This window comes from Eurypyga helias, unplaced genomic scaffold (genome assembly GCF_000690775.1).
Source record: "Eurypyga helias isolate BGI_N326 unplaced genomic scaffold, ASM69077v1 scaffold11871, whole genome shotgun sequence".
NCBI classification, from domain to species: Eukaryota; Metazoa; Chordata; class Aves; order Eurypygiformes; family Eurypygidae; genus Eurypyga; species Eurypyga helias.
In genome coordinates this window covers 1,496-19,899 of record NW_010232818.1, presented here as the reverse complement: position 1 = coordinate 19,899, position 18,404 = coordinate 1,496, and the positions used below count along the sequence as shown (strand labels likewise).

The following is an 18,404-nucleotide window of genomic DNA, read 5'->3' as shown; positions in this document are numbered from 1 at the left end:
TCCTTAAGCCATGCTGTAATAATTATCTGATAGGCGTCTTCCAGTAAATCCAAGACTACAGTAGATGAGGAAGGTGAACTACAACGTAGTATGATATTTAGTGTACAAAGGCAAACTAAAACAACCTCTGTGTTACCTTTCATTGCTAAAGGAAATTTCTGTTTTATTTGCAGAAACACACAGTAACATCGCTTTTGGAGTAAAATGCATACACATCATACACAGGACAGCTTAGTATTTAACAAGACTGTATTTCAGAGTAACAAAGCAGGTCAGCTTACACAGCTCTTCAGTCTAATAAAAAAGTTTAAAATAAAATAAAAAAAATTATTTTGCCTCATGTCTTCTTGTGTTTTGTGCCAGACCACCCACTTGTCACCTCTGACTCTATGCATATCACAGTTTGCTGAATGCAATCCTTAAAGGGCAATGGACTTAGCTGCAGAAGGCTGAAAATCATGTCAAGCACACTACTGTTCTTTTGACATAACATATGAACCCTTATTTATACAACACAGATGTAAATATTATGCCACAGTGTCAGTAGCACATCAAAGTTTCAGTAAGTAATGCATGATTAAATAGAACACAGTCCTATGGTGAAAAAAAAAAAAATCTACCTATGATGTACCTACAATGATCTGCTTTGCTTATACTCCTGACACAGAGATGGCCAGTTTAATTTTCGATACTTTTGATTCTTTAACTGTTTTCTTTGCTAGTAACAAATGAAAGTTGTCATAAATATTTAATAGTTCAGCTACTTTAGACATGGAGGAAAAATTAATTCTAAACAGGCATGTTCCATCTTACCTGTTGCTTGTTGTTTGGAGTGTATGGCAACATGGTAGAAACGTGGAACATGATTTCATAGTCCTTGTATGTTGTGTATAGAGAGTGAGTACCTGTTGAATCAGCTTCAGTTAAAGAAAAAAAAAAAGAAAAGCATTATTTAAAAAAAGTTTTAAACTAAGGCTTCATTATTATCAAAGAAAATCATCAGGCAAGACAAGAATTCCTACTCATCCTTGATCCCAGTTGAAATGTCAGCAATTAAAAACTTACCCAGAATTTATTCACCTGCCAAAGTAAATGACACATAGTTGGCACATTTAATTTTGCATACTTTTTCCAATGAAGAACTTGTTAGGAATAGGGAATTTATACCAGAAAACCCTGAACAAAACCTATTTAAGCACAAAAAGTAATAACAAAGTCTGAAATAAAATTAGACGCTACCCAATCTCTCAGGCTAAATGGAATGAAACTGAACTGTAAGGAATGAGAAAAGGACTTCAGAAAAGGAGGGTAGACAGATACGGCGGATACCATGATATCATGCATAAATAAATATCAATGGACATATAACCCACAACATATGAAAGAACAGAATGGGGTTTTTTAAACATAAATATCAGGACTCTAAATTAACTGTAATGAAGTGGGATAAAACCTTCACTACAACAGGTGCTTTATGGGTAAGAAGCAATCAGAAACCCAAACAGGATGCTAGCATGCTTACAGATGATGATGGAAAAAGCCCACAACAATGACATTATGATGCTGGCATATTAATCAAAGGTAGTCTCACCTGTTATGGGTTCTGGCCACCCTATTTTAAAAGTTATAGAAGAAAGAGAAGGGATCCAGAAACAGGCCACAAAAATAATTATACGTGGATGGTGAGACTTCCATGTGGAGAGAAAATGATAAAAACTAGGATTATGAAGTTTAGAAAGAAAAAAAAATAAGAGGGGATATTATTACAGTTTACAAAGTGTTGATTGAAGACAACACCTGATTACAGACAAATTGGGAACTTATGTTTTTATGTTTTCTTTCTCAAAAGAAAAAAGACCTCAAAAGAGTTCCATTAAGTAGTAACACATTTTAAACTGAAATAGTGAATATATTCTATTATATGTAACTGATGTCCACATTGCAAAAAGCTCATTTTCAAACAGAATTTTAAAAATAAGTAGATTTATAAATGGAAAAAAACCATCCTGGTTATTTGAAGTTATATAAATATGCTATTATATTATATAATCCCTGCTATTTATAGCAATGTATTTTAAAAAGCTGTTAAATACTACACCCTGCCATTTTTTTTTAGCAGAGAGAGCATGTTACTAAGGAGATAATAGCTCTGAGATTTGTGAAGCATTTACAATACCATAAATACACAGTTTATTTACCTAGATTTTGGGTATAAGGTCTGACAAGAAGTTCTAGTTTTCTGTCAAATTCTGAATAATAAAATAGAGGTAGCTTTGCTGTAAATGAAAAAACGCAACATCATCCATAAAATTAAAAAGTTTTCTACACTGCGGCTGCATGGAGATTTTGCATATTTTCAAATAATTTCTATGGAATAAAATCGGAATTAGAAAAAAAAAAAAAGAGATTACTAGAATGTTATGTAAAAAAATCTCAGTTCATGTTTCAAGGAGATCCGGCTCTCTTTTCCAGCACAACGCTGCCATTACAAAAACCAAGATGCTAAATATTTTCTTTTTAATGCTAATGACAACAGCAGGACAGCTGAAAGAGGATCATTTCACCTCACACTCAGTTCACAGCAGCCTCTATCCTCTGCCTGATCATCACAATACACACAGAAGGAGGCAGATGCTCCTGAAAGTCACCAAAACAACAACATCACTCCTTACTGACACTTTTTTCTTTTTCCTAACTGTACATATGCTAGTTAGTACATCATCTTTCATAAACAGAGCACACAGAATTATTACAAAGAACTTGAAAGGGGGAGCAGGTGCAAAGAGAAAGGGAAGTGAGTAGTACAACAGGCAGGGGAAGGGAGGCCCCCAAACAAGGAGAAGGGGCCCAAAAGGAGTTGGGGGAGGAGACAAAGGATAAAGCAATTCTGACAAATACTATGTTAGAACAACACCTATGCATTTAAGCCAAACTTTCAACTTTCCTGGATGGACTTAATTTCAGGCAGAAAAGGGTTCTCCCTCAGAACAGCACTGGTTCTGCAAGCTAAGTCGGAAGGCTACAGTCCAAATAACACATTTAATGACGACAGTTGTTTCCAAGTATTTCACAGCTTAAATCCCTGTTATTCAACTCCAACTACAAACCAAAGCCCATACCCACCACAGACCACGCATCTTTCTCACCATTCACATTTCTTCTTTCTTACAAGCCCAGAGTACTACTTCTGAAGTACAACACAATAATTACAGGTGGTTGCTTGAAAGCAAACTGCTGCCATTGCAGTCATATCCATGACTGTGCGGTTGAATAGTATTCATCATTTTAAGGTCAGAACTGTAAACCAGCACTGCAAGCTACTTCGATTTCCTTGTATTTCACAGAATCCCGAGGGATCTACAAATTCATTAGCCCCTTTTTACACTGAAGACATCCCCTCCCTTCCCTCAGTTTAAGGCATACCTATTGACACTGCCTTTGAGGCAGGAGAAGGAACAGCCATTGACACAAACTGCAGATTAAAGGCATAAGAACACGAAGTTTCAGAGCTTCATGTTACCTCCATCTAGCACTGCTGCTAAACACCCCTGCCTTACTTCTAGTTTCTCTTAGTTACCAGCCCAAATTCAGCACTTGCCAAACTCGCTCTCCTTTCTGCTGTACTTCTACATACAAGGATTAAACCACGTACGTTCAACTTCTGTAATATACAGGCTGTTTTCAGGCACTATTTCCAAGGCCAGAATCTTTTATTTTGTAACATACAAAAGTATATGTGTAACAAACAAATGCAGATGGACATGCCCTCATCCCCATTTCTGCTTAAGCAATCCAGGAACCACTGACCACCTCTGACTATGGGCCTCCCAGTGTATGCCTCAGACCCAACAATTAGGCTATTCTTAACCTCCATGTGGTTGAAAATATGTTAAATAGTGCACGTTAAGCAGTCTAGGTGAGCTGTCTGTATTATTTCATTAGAAACATTGTGGTATACTGACAACCCCTAAATTAAACATCAATTTGAAGTCCATTCATTCCCTATTTTTAATCTACTTCACATATCCTGTGCTAGTTTCATATTATTCTAACGTCTTAACCAAAAAGTCATGTAGTATAAACATCTAATCCGGAAAGCTACCATTATTAGCCAAGTTTATTATCTCATCAAATAGGTTCTTCATAAATTCCTACAACTCATATTAACTAGTATCTTTTATTTTCTGCACCAGGCACTCCATCACTCTGCTGGACACATACACCAGGTTACCAGGCCTAGCATTATTCAGCTGATCCCACTCACCAATTTCAAATATTGAGAAAGATGACTGAGTGAGGGGGAGGGAAATAAAAGATGCGTTACAACTAGAAGACAAAGTAAAATGACTGAAGCTATAATGTGAAAGATTACTGCGATGTTTATTACTTTATAGTGATGCCCATAAACATCCTAGCAACCATGGGAGAGATGACATTTTATTTTCAAGCTCTATTTCCTATCCAAAGTCTGCAGGCTGCCAGGAGATAGACTGCTTCCCCTCTGGTAATTCTAGAAATACACAAACAAAACTTTAAAAGTAGCAGCTCTTTTCCATAGTGGCTCTGGCAGAGATCCAAAGCTGAAACCCTTGAAGAATCCAATATACTTAAATAGACTTTCAGTTAATAGGATGCGTAACATACTTCCTTTTCAAAATTGTTTCTGTTATGGATACTTACCAATTAGGCCCCTAATTCTAAAAAACTCTAAGAGCAACTCTTTTGAAACTGCCTTTTGCTAGAGCAACTTTACTTTCCCAAATTTGCATAAATTACAAATACCTTGCAAAAATTTCCAGAGTACATATACAAATCAGCTTCTGTCCACGCTGAGAAAATCTTTCCTCCTGCCTTACATCATACATCTGCTTTTTATAGGTAGCAAAGTGGTATCAAAGGTACAGAAACTAGCCAAGTAGCCTACATAGCTCTGACCTTTCTTGCAAGTTACTGAACACACATTTGTTTTTAACAGCATCTTCGCAATCAACTGGGCTGACATTAAACAGAATTTTATGCAGAAAAATTTCCTGAGTAATGAGACTGCAAGCACTATTTCATGACAGTTATCTCCAGCAACAGAAAAGCACAGAGCTAGAAAAGGGAGAAGCTTGCTTCCTAGCTGCAGACCTAGCTGTTTCAACAAAACCCTATAAACCTAAGTCATGGTAAAAACCACAACCTTCCCCTTTGCAGGTTTCTGTTTTAGGTCCAAGGCAGAAAAGACCGATGGATCACTCGGGGTATCTATCGAAGATAGCTGCCTGTCTGTGTTCTGCTGTTCACATACTCCCCATACCCGACACGCAGCCCTTGCGACCATCTCTGGTCATCAGCATTCTGCCTACCACAAATATGCTGTTTGCCTACACAAAAAAACACAATAAGGGCTTCCGAAGGCATCTACTCAAAAATCTTAGCGCTGTGCCCTCAAAAATCACCTTTTCTTCCACTACTTCCAGTCTGCACTTTGCATACCGGCAGAAAGGAAAACACAGCACCATCAAGACCAATTACAAAAGTCTGTTGCCATTGTTCACACTGCTGCTGTCTGAACGTGCTTGTTGAGAACTCGTGTGTGCTCTGCAATCGCGTGTCCCCTCAGTGAGCCTGCAGACAACGGAACCCACAAGATTTCAGACAACTTCGGGGTTCCTAAGCAGTTCTAGCTGATGAGATCCCACACGTGTGAGCTTGTAAACCCTGACTGGAAGAAAACGTTGGAAACCCTTCTTGAAGGCTGCTGTTTCCACTCAGAGCATCCCCCTTCCACTCTGACCACAGTGAACATGTAAAGCCTCTTGATTTTTTTATTTTTTAGATACAGAATAGAGCTAGTAGGTCAACTGGGCAATGTGAAAAAAGACACGTCAGCTCTCAATGTGGGAGCAGAAAACTTCCATTACAAGATGACAACTCTTAAAACCAGGAGAGATTCAGACAGTTAAAAGTTTACATATGTGTCCATTCAACAGATGCTACATTGTAGTACATAAAACCAAAACCTGACCAAATTCTGTCCCCAGTTAGAAGCAACAAGAAGGAACTCAAACATTACTGGAAAATTCTTCAGAAGAAAATTTCAAAGTAGTACTTAAGACACAGTAACAGCTTTCATGGGTATATCTGGGCAGATGAATCAACTCTTAATCATACAGTATTTACATGTACTAGAAACCAGTGCGTGTGGACTGTCACCAAAAAAGGTTTGGTTTTTTCAGATGTCTTAACTAAACCAGAAGAAAGGGAAGAAAGGATTTTACTTCAGCTACTGTAAGTAACAAGGAGGCCACAGTATGAAGCCAGAAGTTATGAAACAATAAATATTTTCTCTCATTCACATACACATTTGATTTTTGACCTAACTTATTCTTATAAATGATTAAATAACCATTTTCAGAGCTGCAGAAAAGGACAACCCAGCCTAAGAATTATTACATACTGTATTTCTAGTAAAGGCAAAAAAACGTTACAGCTAGAAACTGCCTGAATCTCACCTGGACTCATGTATATAATCCTAACCACTAAAATTAAAGAGATTGAATTCAAACTTGGACAAGTGCAGGAGAAGGTCACCAGGTAATGCTTCATGGGGCAAGGGGGAGAAATCCACACCTCCCATACCATAAGAGAGACTTAGCTTATTAAGGACAACATTACAAAAGCATAGGAGGCAACTGTAACGTGTAAATGCACTCAAGGGAGTAAATATAACAGATGCAGTGTAAGTACTGCAACTAAAAGAAAGCAGGCTTAGTGGTAAATGTGCATGAAATAAGTATTAATTTAGGTTTAAACCCACAGGAAGTCTTACAACCCCCTGACAAGTGATGATTAGGCTGATGAAGAACAGCCTGAAGAGACAGCAATGTGATCCCTGTAAAAATCCAGACATCAGGTAGAATGGTGGAGCACTAAAGCACAGCAAGTTACTGTATTTGTGATGGAAGACCCATGGCAAGAGCACAGCTTGTGCCGCACTGAAGTTGATGAATGCTTTTCAGCATCCATGAATCAACTCATTATTTAATTTCCTTTGTTGAAAGTGAGTAAAATAGCAAAATATTTCCATAGGAACTGGTTAGTTCCAATACTCAAAGGAAGACAGGCCAAAATTTCCCCCCTGAGCATTTTAAAATAGATTTAGAAATCAAATCACTAGCATGTGCTAGCTGATAAACGGGTATTTCACAAGCTTGATTCCAGAAGTAGGGAGTTTCTTTTACAGGTAAGATCGTCTTTCTGCTGCATTTTTGTTGCAATATATTTTTCAGTTAAAGCTGATAACGTAACAGCCAAATCCAGTTTAATTTCCATAACTCAGACAAAAACCCATAGAGGGAGAAATACATTTGATAGCAGAAGTATCACAAAACTGCCTAGAAGAAAAAGTACATGCAACAGATACAGCAGAAAAGCAATAGACCAACTTGTCAAGGTGGAGTTACATGGATGGGTTCTCAAAACTCTTTCGGTGACAGTCTATTAGCATATCAGATAAAAAAAAATGTAACGTACCAACTGTGTTATTATTCTTTAGGCAACACCGATGACGGATTTGCAGTGCTGATAATGGTTCCATAGTTGCTGGTTTCTTGTTGCAGCTTTAGTGATAATTTCATAACAAATCAGTAAAAAACCCCAGTAATTATCAGAGTTGAAAGGCCATATGGTACTGGTCAAATGACATACTTGCTCTGCTTCCACTTCTAATACTGAGCAAATGTTTTCCTATAGCCAGGAGGTTATTTTTAAAAATTCTTTATAAAAAAGTCAGTTAGCAACCATATGATGTATTTTGTTCACTTAAGGGAAAAAATGACAAAGTCTTACTTTTTGTATCCAGCTGAGCACGATACTTTTCAAATCCCTTGAGTCGAACTCGTTCTCCCAAGAGCTGAAGAAACTCTTCAAAGGCTGGACCTGCTGACTCGTTATTATACATTTCCTCTTCTGTGCTCTGCCCGGCTTTGCAGTACATGATACCCACCTTAAGCTGGTAACTTAACTGCAGAGGAAAAAAGAAGAATATCTTATATGTACACCAAGTGATGCAGCAACTTATTTACTGAATTCACATTTTTTAATGAACCCATAATTCACCACCAAAAAAAAACCCCTAATTATCAGTCTCATTTCAAATGTTATTCTAATTCCAAATACTCTCATCGTTTTCCACTGTTAATTGCCTTGATGATGGCGTATCTCATCAGAAGGTGTCAAAATGCTTTCTGATGTTCCTTATTTTCAGGATGACAACACTGCAGCTGGCAAATGGTGAATGTCTTACATTAAGCCATGAGGAAAACGCTGCCTGAGTAATGCCAGGAACTTGACTCTCGCTCTTAGGCTGGTACCATGGTTACTATCCTATGCTAAACCTTCCACGCAGAAGGGTAGGCACAGCATGTGCTCAGTTCTATAATAAGTGACAAAATTAACATTCCCTCACTTCAAAGAGAAGACAAAAATTATTCACCTATTAGTGCACTCATCTGTTTGCAACGCAGAAAGAGTCCGTGGCATTCAGTTGGCCTTCTCTGACTTAAAAATGTAGTAACAAAGAAAAGAGCTGAACTGAGAAATGCTGGTAATACTTTAAAGATACCATTTACTAGCACAGGCTTTCAAATATATTCATACTTCTCTTTTCTTCCACTTTTCCTCTAATTTGGTGTTTGATGTTCCTAATACAGCAGAAACTGAAGATGTCAATAAAGTAATTTTTTACCCAACCATAACTGTGATTCTTCAAAGCAAACTCTTCCCACCAATTCCAAATTGATGCACACACAAAAAAGACCACATCCGTCCCCTTTATGTCTGGACTACAAACACAGAAGTTACAGAAGGGAAGCAAGCAGCATCCACAGCCATTTACTGCCGCCTCCAAAACCAATTTCACAGGCAGGAACTCTGATGGGCAGAGTGCAAAGCAGAGTCTTGGAGTTCACACACGTAATTCATCTAGTAAAAATGCATACTTGTTGCAGGGTACATAATCTTTCCTCCCACTCATGAATTTTTGCAGAGGCTCCATTTTAAACAAATACCAAGTAGATCTGCCAGAGCAAAATCACAAGCAAGCCTATTGAAGCTGGCATGAGATTTACAAGTTTGGGCCACAGGTTAGTGGGAAGTGAAAGTAGTTATTTGCAAGGGCACTGAAGGCAGTGTCATCTGAATATACTGTGGTTTGCTCTTCAAGCTTCTATCACAGGTCATGAGACAAAAGTTGGAACTTGCTGCTGGGATGATGTGGACACGTAATTAAACTGAAATTCATTATTTTTAACTTCTATTTACGGTGGGATAATTTAGAAGCCCTCAGTAGTAGTCCTACTCTGCCTCTAACTGAAGTAGATTGTAAAATTAAAAAACTCAGAAAATTGCAACTTCACTTTATTCTTTTACAACCAAGGATAAACGGTGACAGAGATAAAGTATTAGCAGAAGGAAAATAGGAGGCAAAACCAGAAGAATAAAGATCAATGTGGTTTGATTACTCCTATTAAAGAAGTTAAGCATGTGTAATGAGTCAGAGTTGAGGTTGTTTCTTCTTTCCCCTCCAGAATGTCCTTTATTCTGTCATTTGATCCAATGACTACCTGACTCGCACATTCTAAATGTGTCTGAATTTCTTATGATAAAATCTGAGTACAGCATAGAATCATAGAATGGTTTGGGTTGGAAGGGGCCTTGAAGACCATCTAGTTCCAACCCCCCTGCCATGGGCAGGGACACCTTCCACTAGACCAGGTTGCTCAAAGCAGCCTGGCCCCCGTCCAGAGAGGGGGCATCCACAGCTTCTCTGGGCAACCTGTTCCACTGTCTCACCACCCTCTCTATGAAGAATTTTTTCCTTACATCCCTAATCTAAATCTACCTGCTTTCAGTTCAAAGCCATTACCCCTCATCCTGTCACTACACTCCCTGATAAAGAGTTCCTCCTCATCTTTCCTGTAGGCCCCCTTTAAATGGAAGGCAGCTATAATGACTCCCCAGAGCCTTTTCTTCTCTTCTCTAGGCTAAACAACACCCAACTCTCTCTGCCTGTCCTCATCTCAGTTTATTGCTTACAAAAGAAGCATTCACAGCCTGTTGTGGTTAAACCCCAGCCAGCAACTAAGCACCACACATCTGCTCGCTCATCATCTCCCCCCTCCCCCAGTGTGATGGGGGAGAGAATCAGACGAAAAGGTAAGAAAACTTGTAGGTTGAGATAAGAACAGTTTAAGAATTGAAAAGAAGTTAAATAAAATAATGATACTAATCATACTACTATTAATAATGATAATATATAATGGAAAATCAATAACAAAAACCCAACCCCCAACAACTGCTCACTGCCACTGACTGACACCCAACCAGTCTCTGAGCAGAGAGAGAGTGTGCATGTCTCCGTGGCCAACGCCCCCCAGCTTATACACTGAACATGGCATTTTATGGAATGAAATACCCCTTTGGTCAATTCGGTCAGCTACCCTGACTGTGTCTCCTTCCCAGCTTCTAGTACAGTAGATGCTGGGAACACAGGGGCAATGAAAAACTAAAAATGTCTCTCTTATTGTAAACACTGCTTGGCAACAACTAAAAACATTAGTGAGTTGTCAGCGTTCTTCTAAGCACTAATCCAAATCATAACCTCATACTAGCTACTGTGAAGAAAGTTAACACTATCCCAACTAAAACCAGCATGTAGGCCAACTTCAAAAATTGCAACTGAAAGGAAAAAATAAAATAAAATCAATTTTGTGCCTTGAAGTAATGTTTCCGTTTCCTTTTCTTACACCTTTAAGTATTGGAAATGCTTTCTCTGTAAATGTACAGGAAACATGCTCTTTGAGCACTAGAAACCCAACCAAGAGCATTCACCTTTAAGACTGAAGGCTGCATATCTTGGGCACTGAAGTATCAGCATGTAAAGCAAATATATTCACTGGTAAAGAAAAATATTGAGCACATATAAATTAAGGTTACAATTTATTATTACGATTATTTAACTCCCCATTCACTTAGAAAATGCAAAACTTCAAAACCATCAGTGTACAGAATGCTCTAAACAATCCAGAAGCAGCTGGATGGCACATGCTTTTTTTAAATTTAAAAAAAAAAATGCTTCTACATGGCAACTGTTTGACTAAGATTTAAATTTTCTCAGGAATCAGGGGAGCCTGATGACGTTTGCAGGCACATTTCTACGATCTGCTTAATTAACAAACGACGCAACCCCACTCGCTGCAAGCTCATTGCTTCACAGCAGCCAAACTTACTGCCGCGGCCAACAGGGCTATGTACTCTCACAGAGAACCTGGATCAGCTACGTATGGGAAGGGAGGAGAGAGAGGAAGGGTGGTGAGAGGTGGCACTGACACCGTTTTTCTGCCATTGCTTTCCGTATCATTAGTAGCAGGTCCTGTCTTGGACTGCTCAGGCAACATTTGTTGTTCAGATATGTTTTCTGTCCAAGGAAAGATGATGGATGGAAGTGTTTCATGGACCACAATGCCTTAGCTGCACTGCTAATTACGAAAGTTCCTGATAATTTTACTTAAGACAAAGAAAACCATTCTCACCAAGCACACCCACACTATTTGGGCTTCAGTTTCAGGTGAAGGAAGTATTTTCAAGAGCATAAACATAAATGGGATCTGCAGCATCCATATGCAAACAAACAACTGTCATTTATTGCTTTGAAAATGTCAGCCTAAGAAACTAAATAAGGACCATGCAGAAAGCAGGATATGCCTTCTAGCTATGTTCTTAGATTCGCTGAACTTCAAAAAAAGTTTCATATGGACAACATAAGTTGGTATTTCCGAATCAAAACAAGTGGATATGGGGGAAGGCAGGCATGGACTCCCCATTACCACACCTCCTGACAAATCTAGGGTCCTTAGAACTGTATTAACTCCAAGTAAAAGCCAAAAAAGGAGTTGAAGGATGAATTCTGCTGTGGTAGAACTTGTAAAGTAGCAGTTTCATTTTAATAATCTAAAAGTATTTACATATTTGTACATGTGGTAAAAATGCACTTCAAGTATTTGTCTAGCACCCAGTGAAAAACAGCGGAAAGCATATCTTGGATTTAACCAGTCAGCAAAAGTATATTGTACATACAGAATTACATTAAAAACTGACATTTTGCAGTATTTCTGTGAATGAGGAACTGCCATAAAGCTAAAATTTAAATGGAATGAATCAGTCACTGCCCTGATATTCAAATTTTTAAATCACATTTGGATGTTAACCTAAAGTAAGTTACTGTGAACTCTGCATTCAAGGCAAAGATTAGTAGATGGTAATTAGCCAGGAAGCTAGCACAGTCCTACAGAAAGATTGGATTGCTTTTTAACACAGAACCAGTCAAACAAATGCATTTTAATAAAGCCAGTAAAAGCACATCTAGGTGACAAGCATTGTGGGCCATATGTACAAACAGCAGATGTTACCACGAACCTAGCAATCTAAAGGGAAGTGAGGAACATGCAATTTGACATACAACACCAGTACAAAACTGGGAGAAGGAAAATATCCCCATTCTGACACTTGATGTCATATGCAGATATTGAAGGAGAAGAAGATAGAGAGTTCAGCCATAGAAGTGATACGAAATTCACAGAAAATATGTTTCAGTGCAAGACTTGAAAAGTACAATCTGTTTAGTTTATCATAAACAAGACCAACAGATGATTTAATCACTGCATACAAAAAACTTTGCCGGGGAAAAAAAAAAATCTCACACCAAAATGACTCTTTAAGATGTAGCAGAGAAAGATATCAGAAATCTGGAAGCTGAAAGCAGAGAAATTCAAAGAACTGCAAATTCTTAAATATGAAAACAACCAACTGCTTTAAAACCTTACCCAAATATAAAAAAAGATCAACGATCTTAATCAAAACTGATGCATGTGAATTTGGCTCAGTGAAGGGGTTACTGGGTGAAATTTAATGGCTAAGTCAGGCAAGGGTCACTTTATACTCTTAACTCAAATTTACAAAACCTCTCATTTGCTATATCAAACAGGCACCTGTTCGTGCTGTAATGAAACAGCGTGACATTCGGCAAGAAGAAGCGATAAACATTCTGTGTACCTAATTAGTAGAGCAGCTGTTACCCAAATTTTTCTGTTAGCTTGGAATTGATGAAAAATGCAGCTTCTAATTAGTACAGAGTGTGCTTATCTTTTTCTGTTAGAAGTGTCAAACTGTTTCATTACCACAAAACCAGAAAGTACTTTGATGTAGATAATATAATTTTAACTAGCATTTGTCCCTAACGCTTTTCTAAAGTTTAAGTAGCAACAGAAAACCATACTATACACCATATTGTGGGACCTTAATGACATATAGGATTTGAAATAAGGATAATTTAATCTTATGCTTTTTTAGACATAACAAACTTCTGAAGCAAATTATGCTAAATCACTTTTCAAGTTAGGTTTACTACAAATAATTTTGGATTTTTTCTTTTTAAGGTAGAACCTTCTGCTAAATTTTGTTCTTCTTTGTGACAATTTTCCCATCAACACTATTGAGATTGAAGGTTCCTGATGGGCTTATCTGGAATGTATGGAAGGGAGTGATCCTTGCATCCAAAGACTCACTTCGGAGCCATGCTGACTTAATCCCATTTTCTCTACTGCTGAAACTTTTGAAAGAGATTGAAAGATATCCTTGAGTCTTAAAGTGCCTGACCAACTTCTTTCTGGATGAAGGGCAGATTAGGTTTAGCCTAAGGTAACAAATTATAAACACTGAATAAGTGCATATTTGCAATCACTGCTTTAATTACCTAAGGAAAACACACAGGCCTCCAACTTCCTAGGATCTCATCATGTGAAAGAACAGTTACACTGAGCAGCATAAGCACCCAAAGAGCGTCCTTATTTAGCTGGCTATGTGGTAAACCCACCTCCTCTCAACCTTACATGTTCACAGGCTCACTGCAGTGTTGTGCTCTGTGAGAGCCAATTAGCATATGCCAGAGATACAGCTGCTACAGAGTACACTTGAATTTCCTAGAGACATTTAACAAAGTTTTCTCTTCAAAAAGTCTGAAGACCCTAAACAGCCAGCCAGGGTACAGAAAAAGGAACTCACTTAGACATGTAGCTGTCTAAAATACAAAAAGGAGCTGAAGAAAATGATCAGTAGAGTAAGTCAGGGATCTGAACGTAAACATAGGGTATATGACACACACTTTAGCAGTCTGAATGAGGCGATGAACAGTAAGGTCACTATGTTTGCTAACATGACTGAGTTACTCCTCTACAGTGCTGAGCTGAAGACTGGCTATCAGGGCTACCAAAGGAACTTAGAGTAATGGCTAACTGGGCAAAAGAATGGCAGATGGCCCTGGGTGCAAGTAAAGCTTGAAGTGATCCATGTGGTACAAAGATACCCAACTTGCTATCTAGACTAATGAGCTCTGAGTAACACCCCTAAAGAACAGGATCTTAAGGCCTTCATGAAAAGATACTTCTAGTGTTGAGGAGCTGCCATAAAGCAACTAAAAACCCAACAATTATTAGAAAGGGAAGAGACAAGAAAGCACACTAAACCAAAATTTCCTCCCCATTTTCTGAACTGCACTGTTTTAAAATAAGACGTGGGAGAAGAGGGAGAAGAGGGAGGGAACCAGAAAAATGCCAGAGAGGCCAAAGCATTATTAGAAGTAGAGAACAACTTCTACATGAGAAATTACTAATTAAACCAGGACTCATCAAACTGGTAAAGCAAAGGGGTAGGACAGAGAACCCTCTAAAAGCCTACAAGCTTTCAGGGGCTAGGAAAGTACCACTCCATGCTCATCCTGTTCACATATTCTTAGCCAGGCACCCACTGTTGGCCATGGTCAGTGACAGCACTGGGCTGCACCTACCTCAGGCTGACCACGCACAACCACTCCCATGTTAGTATGGATGCTCTGCAATAGCCACAGCTACCCTTTCCTTCATCCTCTTGCATTGTGTTCTCAGTGAACTAGATGAGGTTCTCCAACTAAATGGAGGACAAAGTGTTTTGCTCAAGTTTTGCTTCTCATAGATAATCCCCAAATAATTATCTTGTCCATTTTAGTAACCAAGCCACAAGACGCCTGACAAACAAAGTCTTCGTGATAGTCACTTATAAATCTACTTAGAATATCTACATTCTCTCCCTTGTGGGGCTGATAATGCTTAAACCTTTTTCAATTTTGTCATGGAAACATTAGACTGACAGCAAGAAGAAATAACAACATTGACGTTAATTCTGTGCAGGAAAGGCTGATCATGAGAAACCAAAAAGACCAGGAGAAAGACAGTCTCAGTACTCAGAGCAGATAAATGTCACTGTTGAAGTTTTTAATTGTAAAATTCACTTTACTCAGACTTTCATTTTGCTGCGTCTAAGCTATATAGCTAATGAGCCTCGGTTCCATCGTTAAGAGACCAGGGGACCATCACCTAATTGAAAACCGCTTGTATGAAGAAGGGGCTTTGAATATTTTGCCATGTGGTTTGTTTCAGGGGAATTAAGAAAAAAGGCAAAAAAAGAGACAGGCAGCACCCTGGTAATGGTTGTGCCAATACAATATTACAACAAAACATTTAGTAACATGGGAGATTCCTATTCTCATTTTAATAGCAATAAGAAAACCACAACAGAAGTCCCTCCTCCCCAGTCTGCGAAAAGACAATCTCTATCTTTTTAAAGTAAAGGAAAATGGAGAATCACCATAACATTAATCAAAAACTTAAGACTACTTAGAGCAATGAACTTGATTTCATACATACCAAATATACTGCAAAACTTGGGGAAGAGATATGCAACATAACTCTCCCTACAGATGACAAGCTTTAGTTTAAATGAGGCATTTTAACAGACTGACTCTAATCACTTAAAGCTAAAAGATAATTTTGCACTTCATGGCAGTTATCTGACAGTTTAAGACAATTTGTCTCATTCTATAACTCCACACACTTACCCCTTGTTCATCCAGCTTCATAAGCTGTTCTGTGACTTTCGGGGTGTTGAAAGCCAGCCGCAGGCAATGGATATTCAGCTCAGGAACCACATACTCAAGCACTTCTTTTAGGGGAAGTCCCCTGGCTGTGCAATGCTTTGCAGTTGAAGGGATGGCATCTTCCAGCACAGAGCCTCTTAATGTCATAAGCTAAGCATCCAAAACAGAAATAGCTTGTATATTGAATTATGCAGGGAAAAGGTTGATTAGCAATAGCAGTGGAGCGAAACATACTATCTGTCCAATTCTCAGTAGAGATTGAAGACATTAAGTGACCTATGTTGCGTGAAACAGACACTGATACACAAAACATCTCTCACTGATAGCTAACAGTAGTCAGAATTTTTGAAATGATTCACCAGATTAAAGTTTTACAGGAAATTCCTGAAAAATATTAGTGGTAGTATTTCCAGCAGAACATGTCAAAGTATAAAAGTGTGCTTCTCAGGTCTACCCACTGTCACATGTAGATTGGAGGAAGCAATTTTCCTCCCCTTCGGTTGCTTCTAGCTAACATAGTTCCTGGAAGTTTCAAGCTTTAACCAACACAACCTTCAGTTTCCTCTGTATTGGATATTATGGAATAACTCACTCACTGATACACTTATTCTGTGAAACAAAACATGCAGCATAGCTTTATCAGGAGATTCCTGGATTATGTGTGTGTAAAGGAGACAGAAATGAACTATCAGCACTGAAAAGCACACAAACCTCACCTCACCACAGCCCGTTTTGCCTGTTCACTTTCTAACCTTTCACCCTGTCGTTCCCCAACCGCTCACCTCACTGGTTCTGAAGATGATCCGGTAGTTGTACTGAGGTCCGTTTTCTTTGATTTCCTCTGGCTTCTCTCTTCTTATACTCACAGCTACTGGACCAAGGTTCTCATCTGCCCCAAAATAGTTCCAGTGTTCTTGCATAAAGAAAAAACACCACACAGTCCATCTTACTTCTTACACTTCAACTATATTTTCACATTTAGTTGTTATATTAGAAATTAATTGCCAGCTTTACTAGAGTCAGTAAGAGCATATTTTCAGTGGTACCAGGATTTCATTCCTGTGCTTCAGTTCTATAATGAGCTCCGCTTATCCAAGGTGGCTGAAATTCAGCGTTGCATCTCTGCCTAAACAGGCCTAAACCAGGATACACCTCGTACATTGGCTCTTACACTGAAATCTATTTCATTCACACTGAGTAAGTGCAACCAATTTCCCCCCCTTAAAAATAGAAACGAGGAAGCCAAACGCACTGAAGTGGGAAACTCACCACTCCTTGTTAAAATGGGAGCACCAAAGTACTTAGCAAATGACGTAACAATTATTTTTGTTTGGAAAAAGAGAAAAACAATCTAGCAAATTACTCAATTATAAATGGGGAAAATCTGATGAAGCTGAAAAAAGTTGAAGACTTGTTCATAGTAAAAAAAATAATAATCATAGTACCATAAAGAAAACAGTACAAGAAACAAAGTGACTAGCGTAAACATCTAACAGTGAAGTGTCAAACAACCCTAAGACTAAATCTGAAGTGCCAAGAGCTGAGTCTGAAACTAGACCAGAGGATGGCAGAAAGGAGAACAGAGCTTGAGAAACTGCTCACTAGCTAAACAGTAGATTAAGATACATTTTTATATTTCTTTAACTATACACATGTAAAGCCAAGCTTTAAATGAAAAAAAAAAAATTAGAAAAGTGCATTTACAAACATTAAAGCTCAACAATTTTAAGAGATTGGTTTGACAGCTCTTCTATTGAGCCTTCTGAGCATTATGAACTATTTTGACTGATGACAGAGGTACATCACCATGGAACCAGCAACATATAAACAAAGTGGCACATATCTCAAGTGCTAGCAACTGAATTTAAACATATGATACCTGAAAATTTAAGAGGAACTCTCAAAAAAATAGAAGTCAAGCACTGTACAAGAAAAGTAAGTCCAATGTCACCACTTGCCATATGCTGCATATAAGGATGAATTTATATGTGCACAAAAATAGAAAGTTAGAGATATCTGAAAATTCAACAATTCAAGAGAAATGTGATTCAGTGGAATGAAAGAACTCATCTATCTAACTGCCCTGAAAGGAGACTTACCCATACTTCCTGAACTACTATATGTAGATTATTTATTATTCTTAAAACAAACAGAAATTTAAAACAACTTTAAGAGCAGTGTAATATAAGCTATCCTGCTATAGGAAACAAAAAAGTGAAATATTTTAATATCATCATCAAGAACTGTATCTTTAAAGATACTAAAATTAGATAATGAAATACACTCCACCCAAAGTGAATGGCAGTCATTTTTTCAATTAATTTTTCAATCACTTGTGATGTTAAAAACTTGAGTGCCTCATTTTTTATTCTTTTTTATATCATACATACTGGTT

At 38.1% G+C, this 18,404-nt stretch overlaps 1 protein-coding gene across 1 annotated transcript in view; it reads right to left on the bottom strand.

The window, feature by feature from the left end:
- The window catches only part of SIPA1L1 (signal-induced proliferation-associated 1 like 1), a gene marked incomplete at its 3' end in the record, with an annotated part of 46,785 nt that extends 28,673 nt beyond the window's left edge, over positions 1–18,112 (bottom strand). The window contains exons 1-5 of the mRNA XM_010161522.1: positions 18,109–18,112; positions 16,792–16,961; positions 15,971–16,159; positions 7,834–8,008; positions 814–917 (exon numbers count right to left, since the gene is read on the bottom strand). Coding sequence (XP_010159824.1) covers positions 814–917; positions 7,834–8,008; positions 15,971–16,159; positions 16,792–16,961; positions 18,109–18,112 — 642 coding nt within the window. The remainder of the gene's footprint in view (positions 1–813; positions 918–7,833; positions 8,009–15,970; positions 16,160–16,791; positions 16,962–18,108) is intronic.
- Between the last annotated feature and the right edge of the window lie 292 nt (positions 18,113–18,404).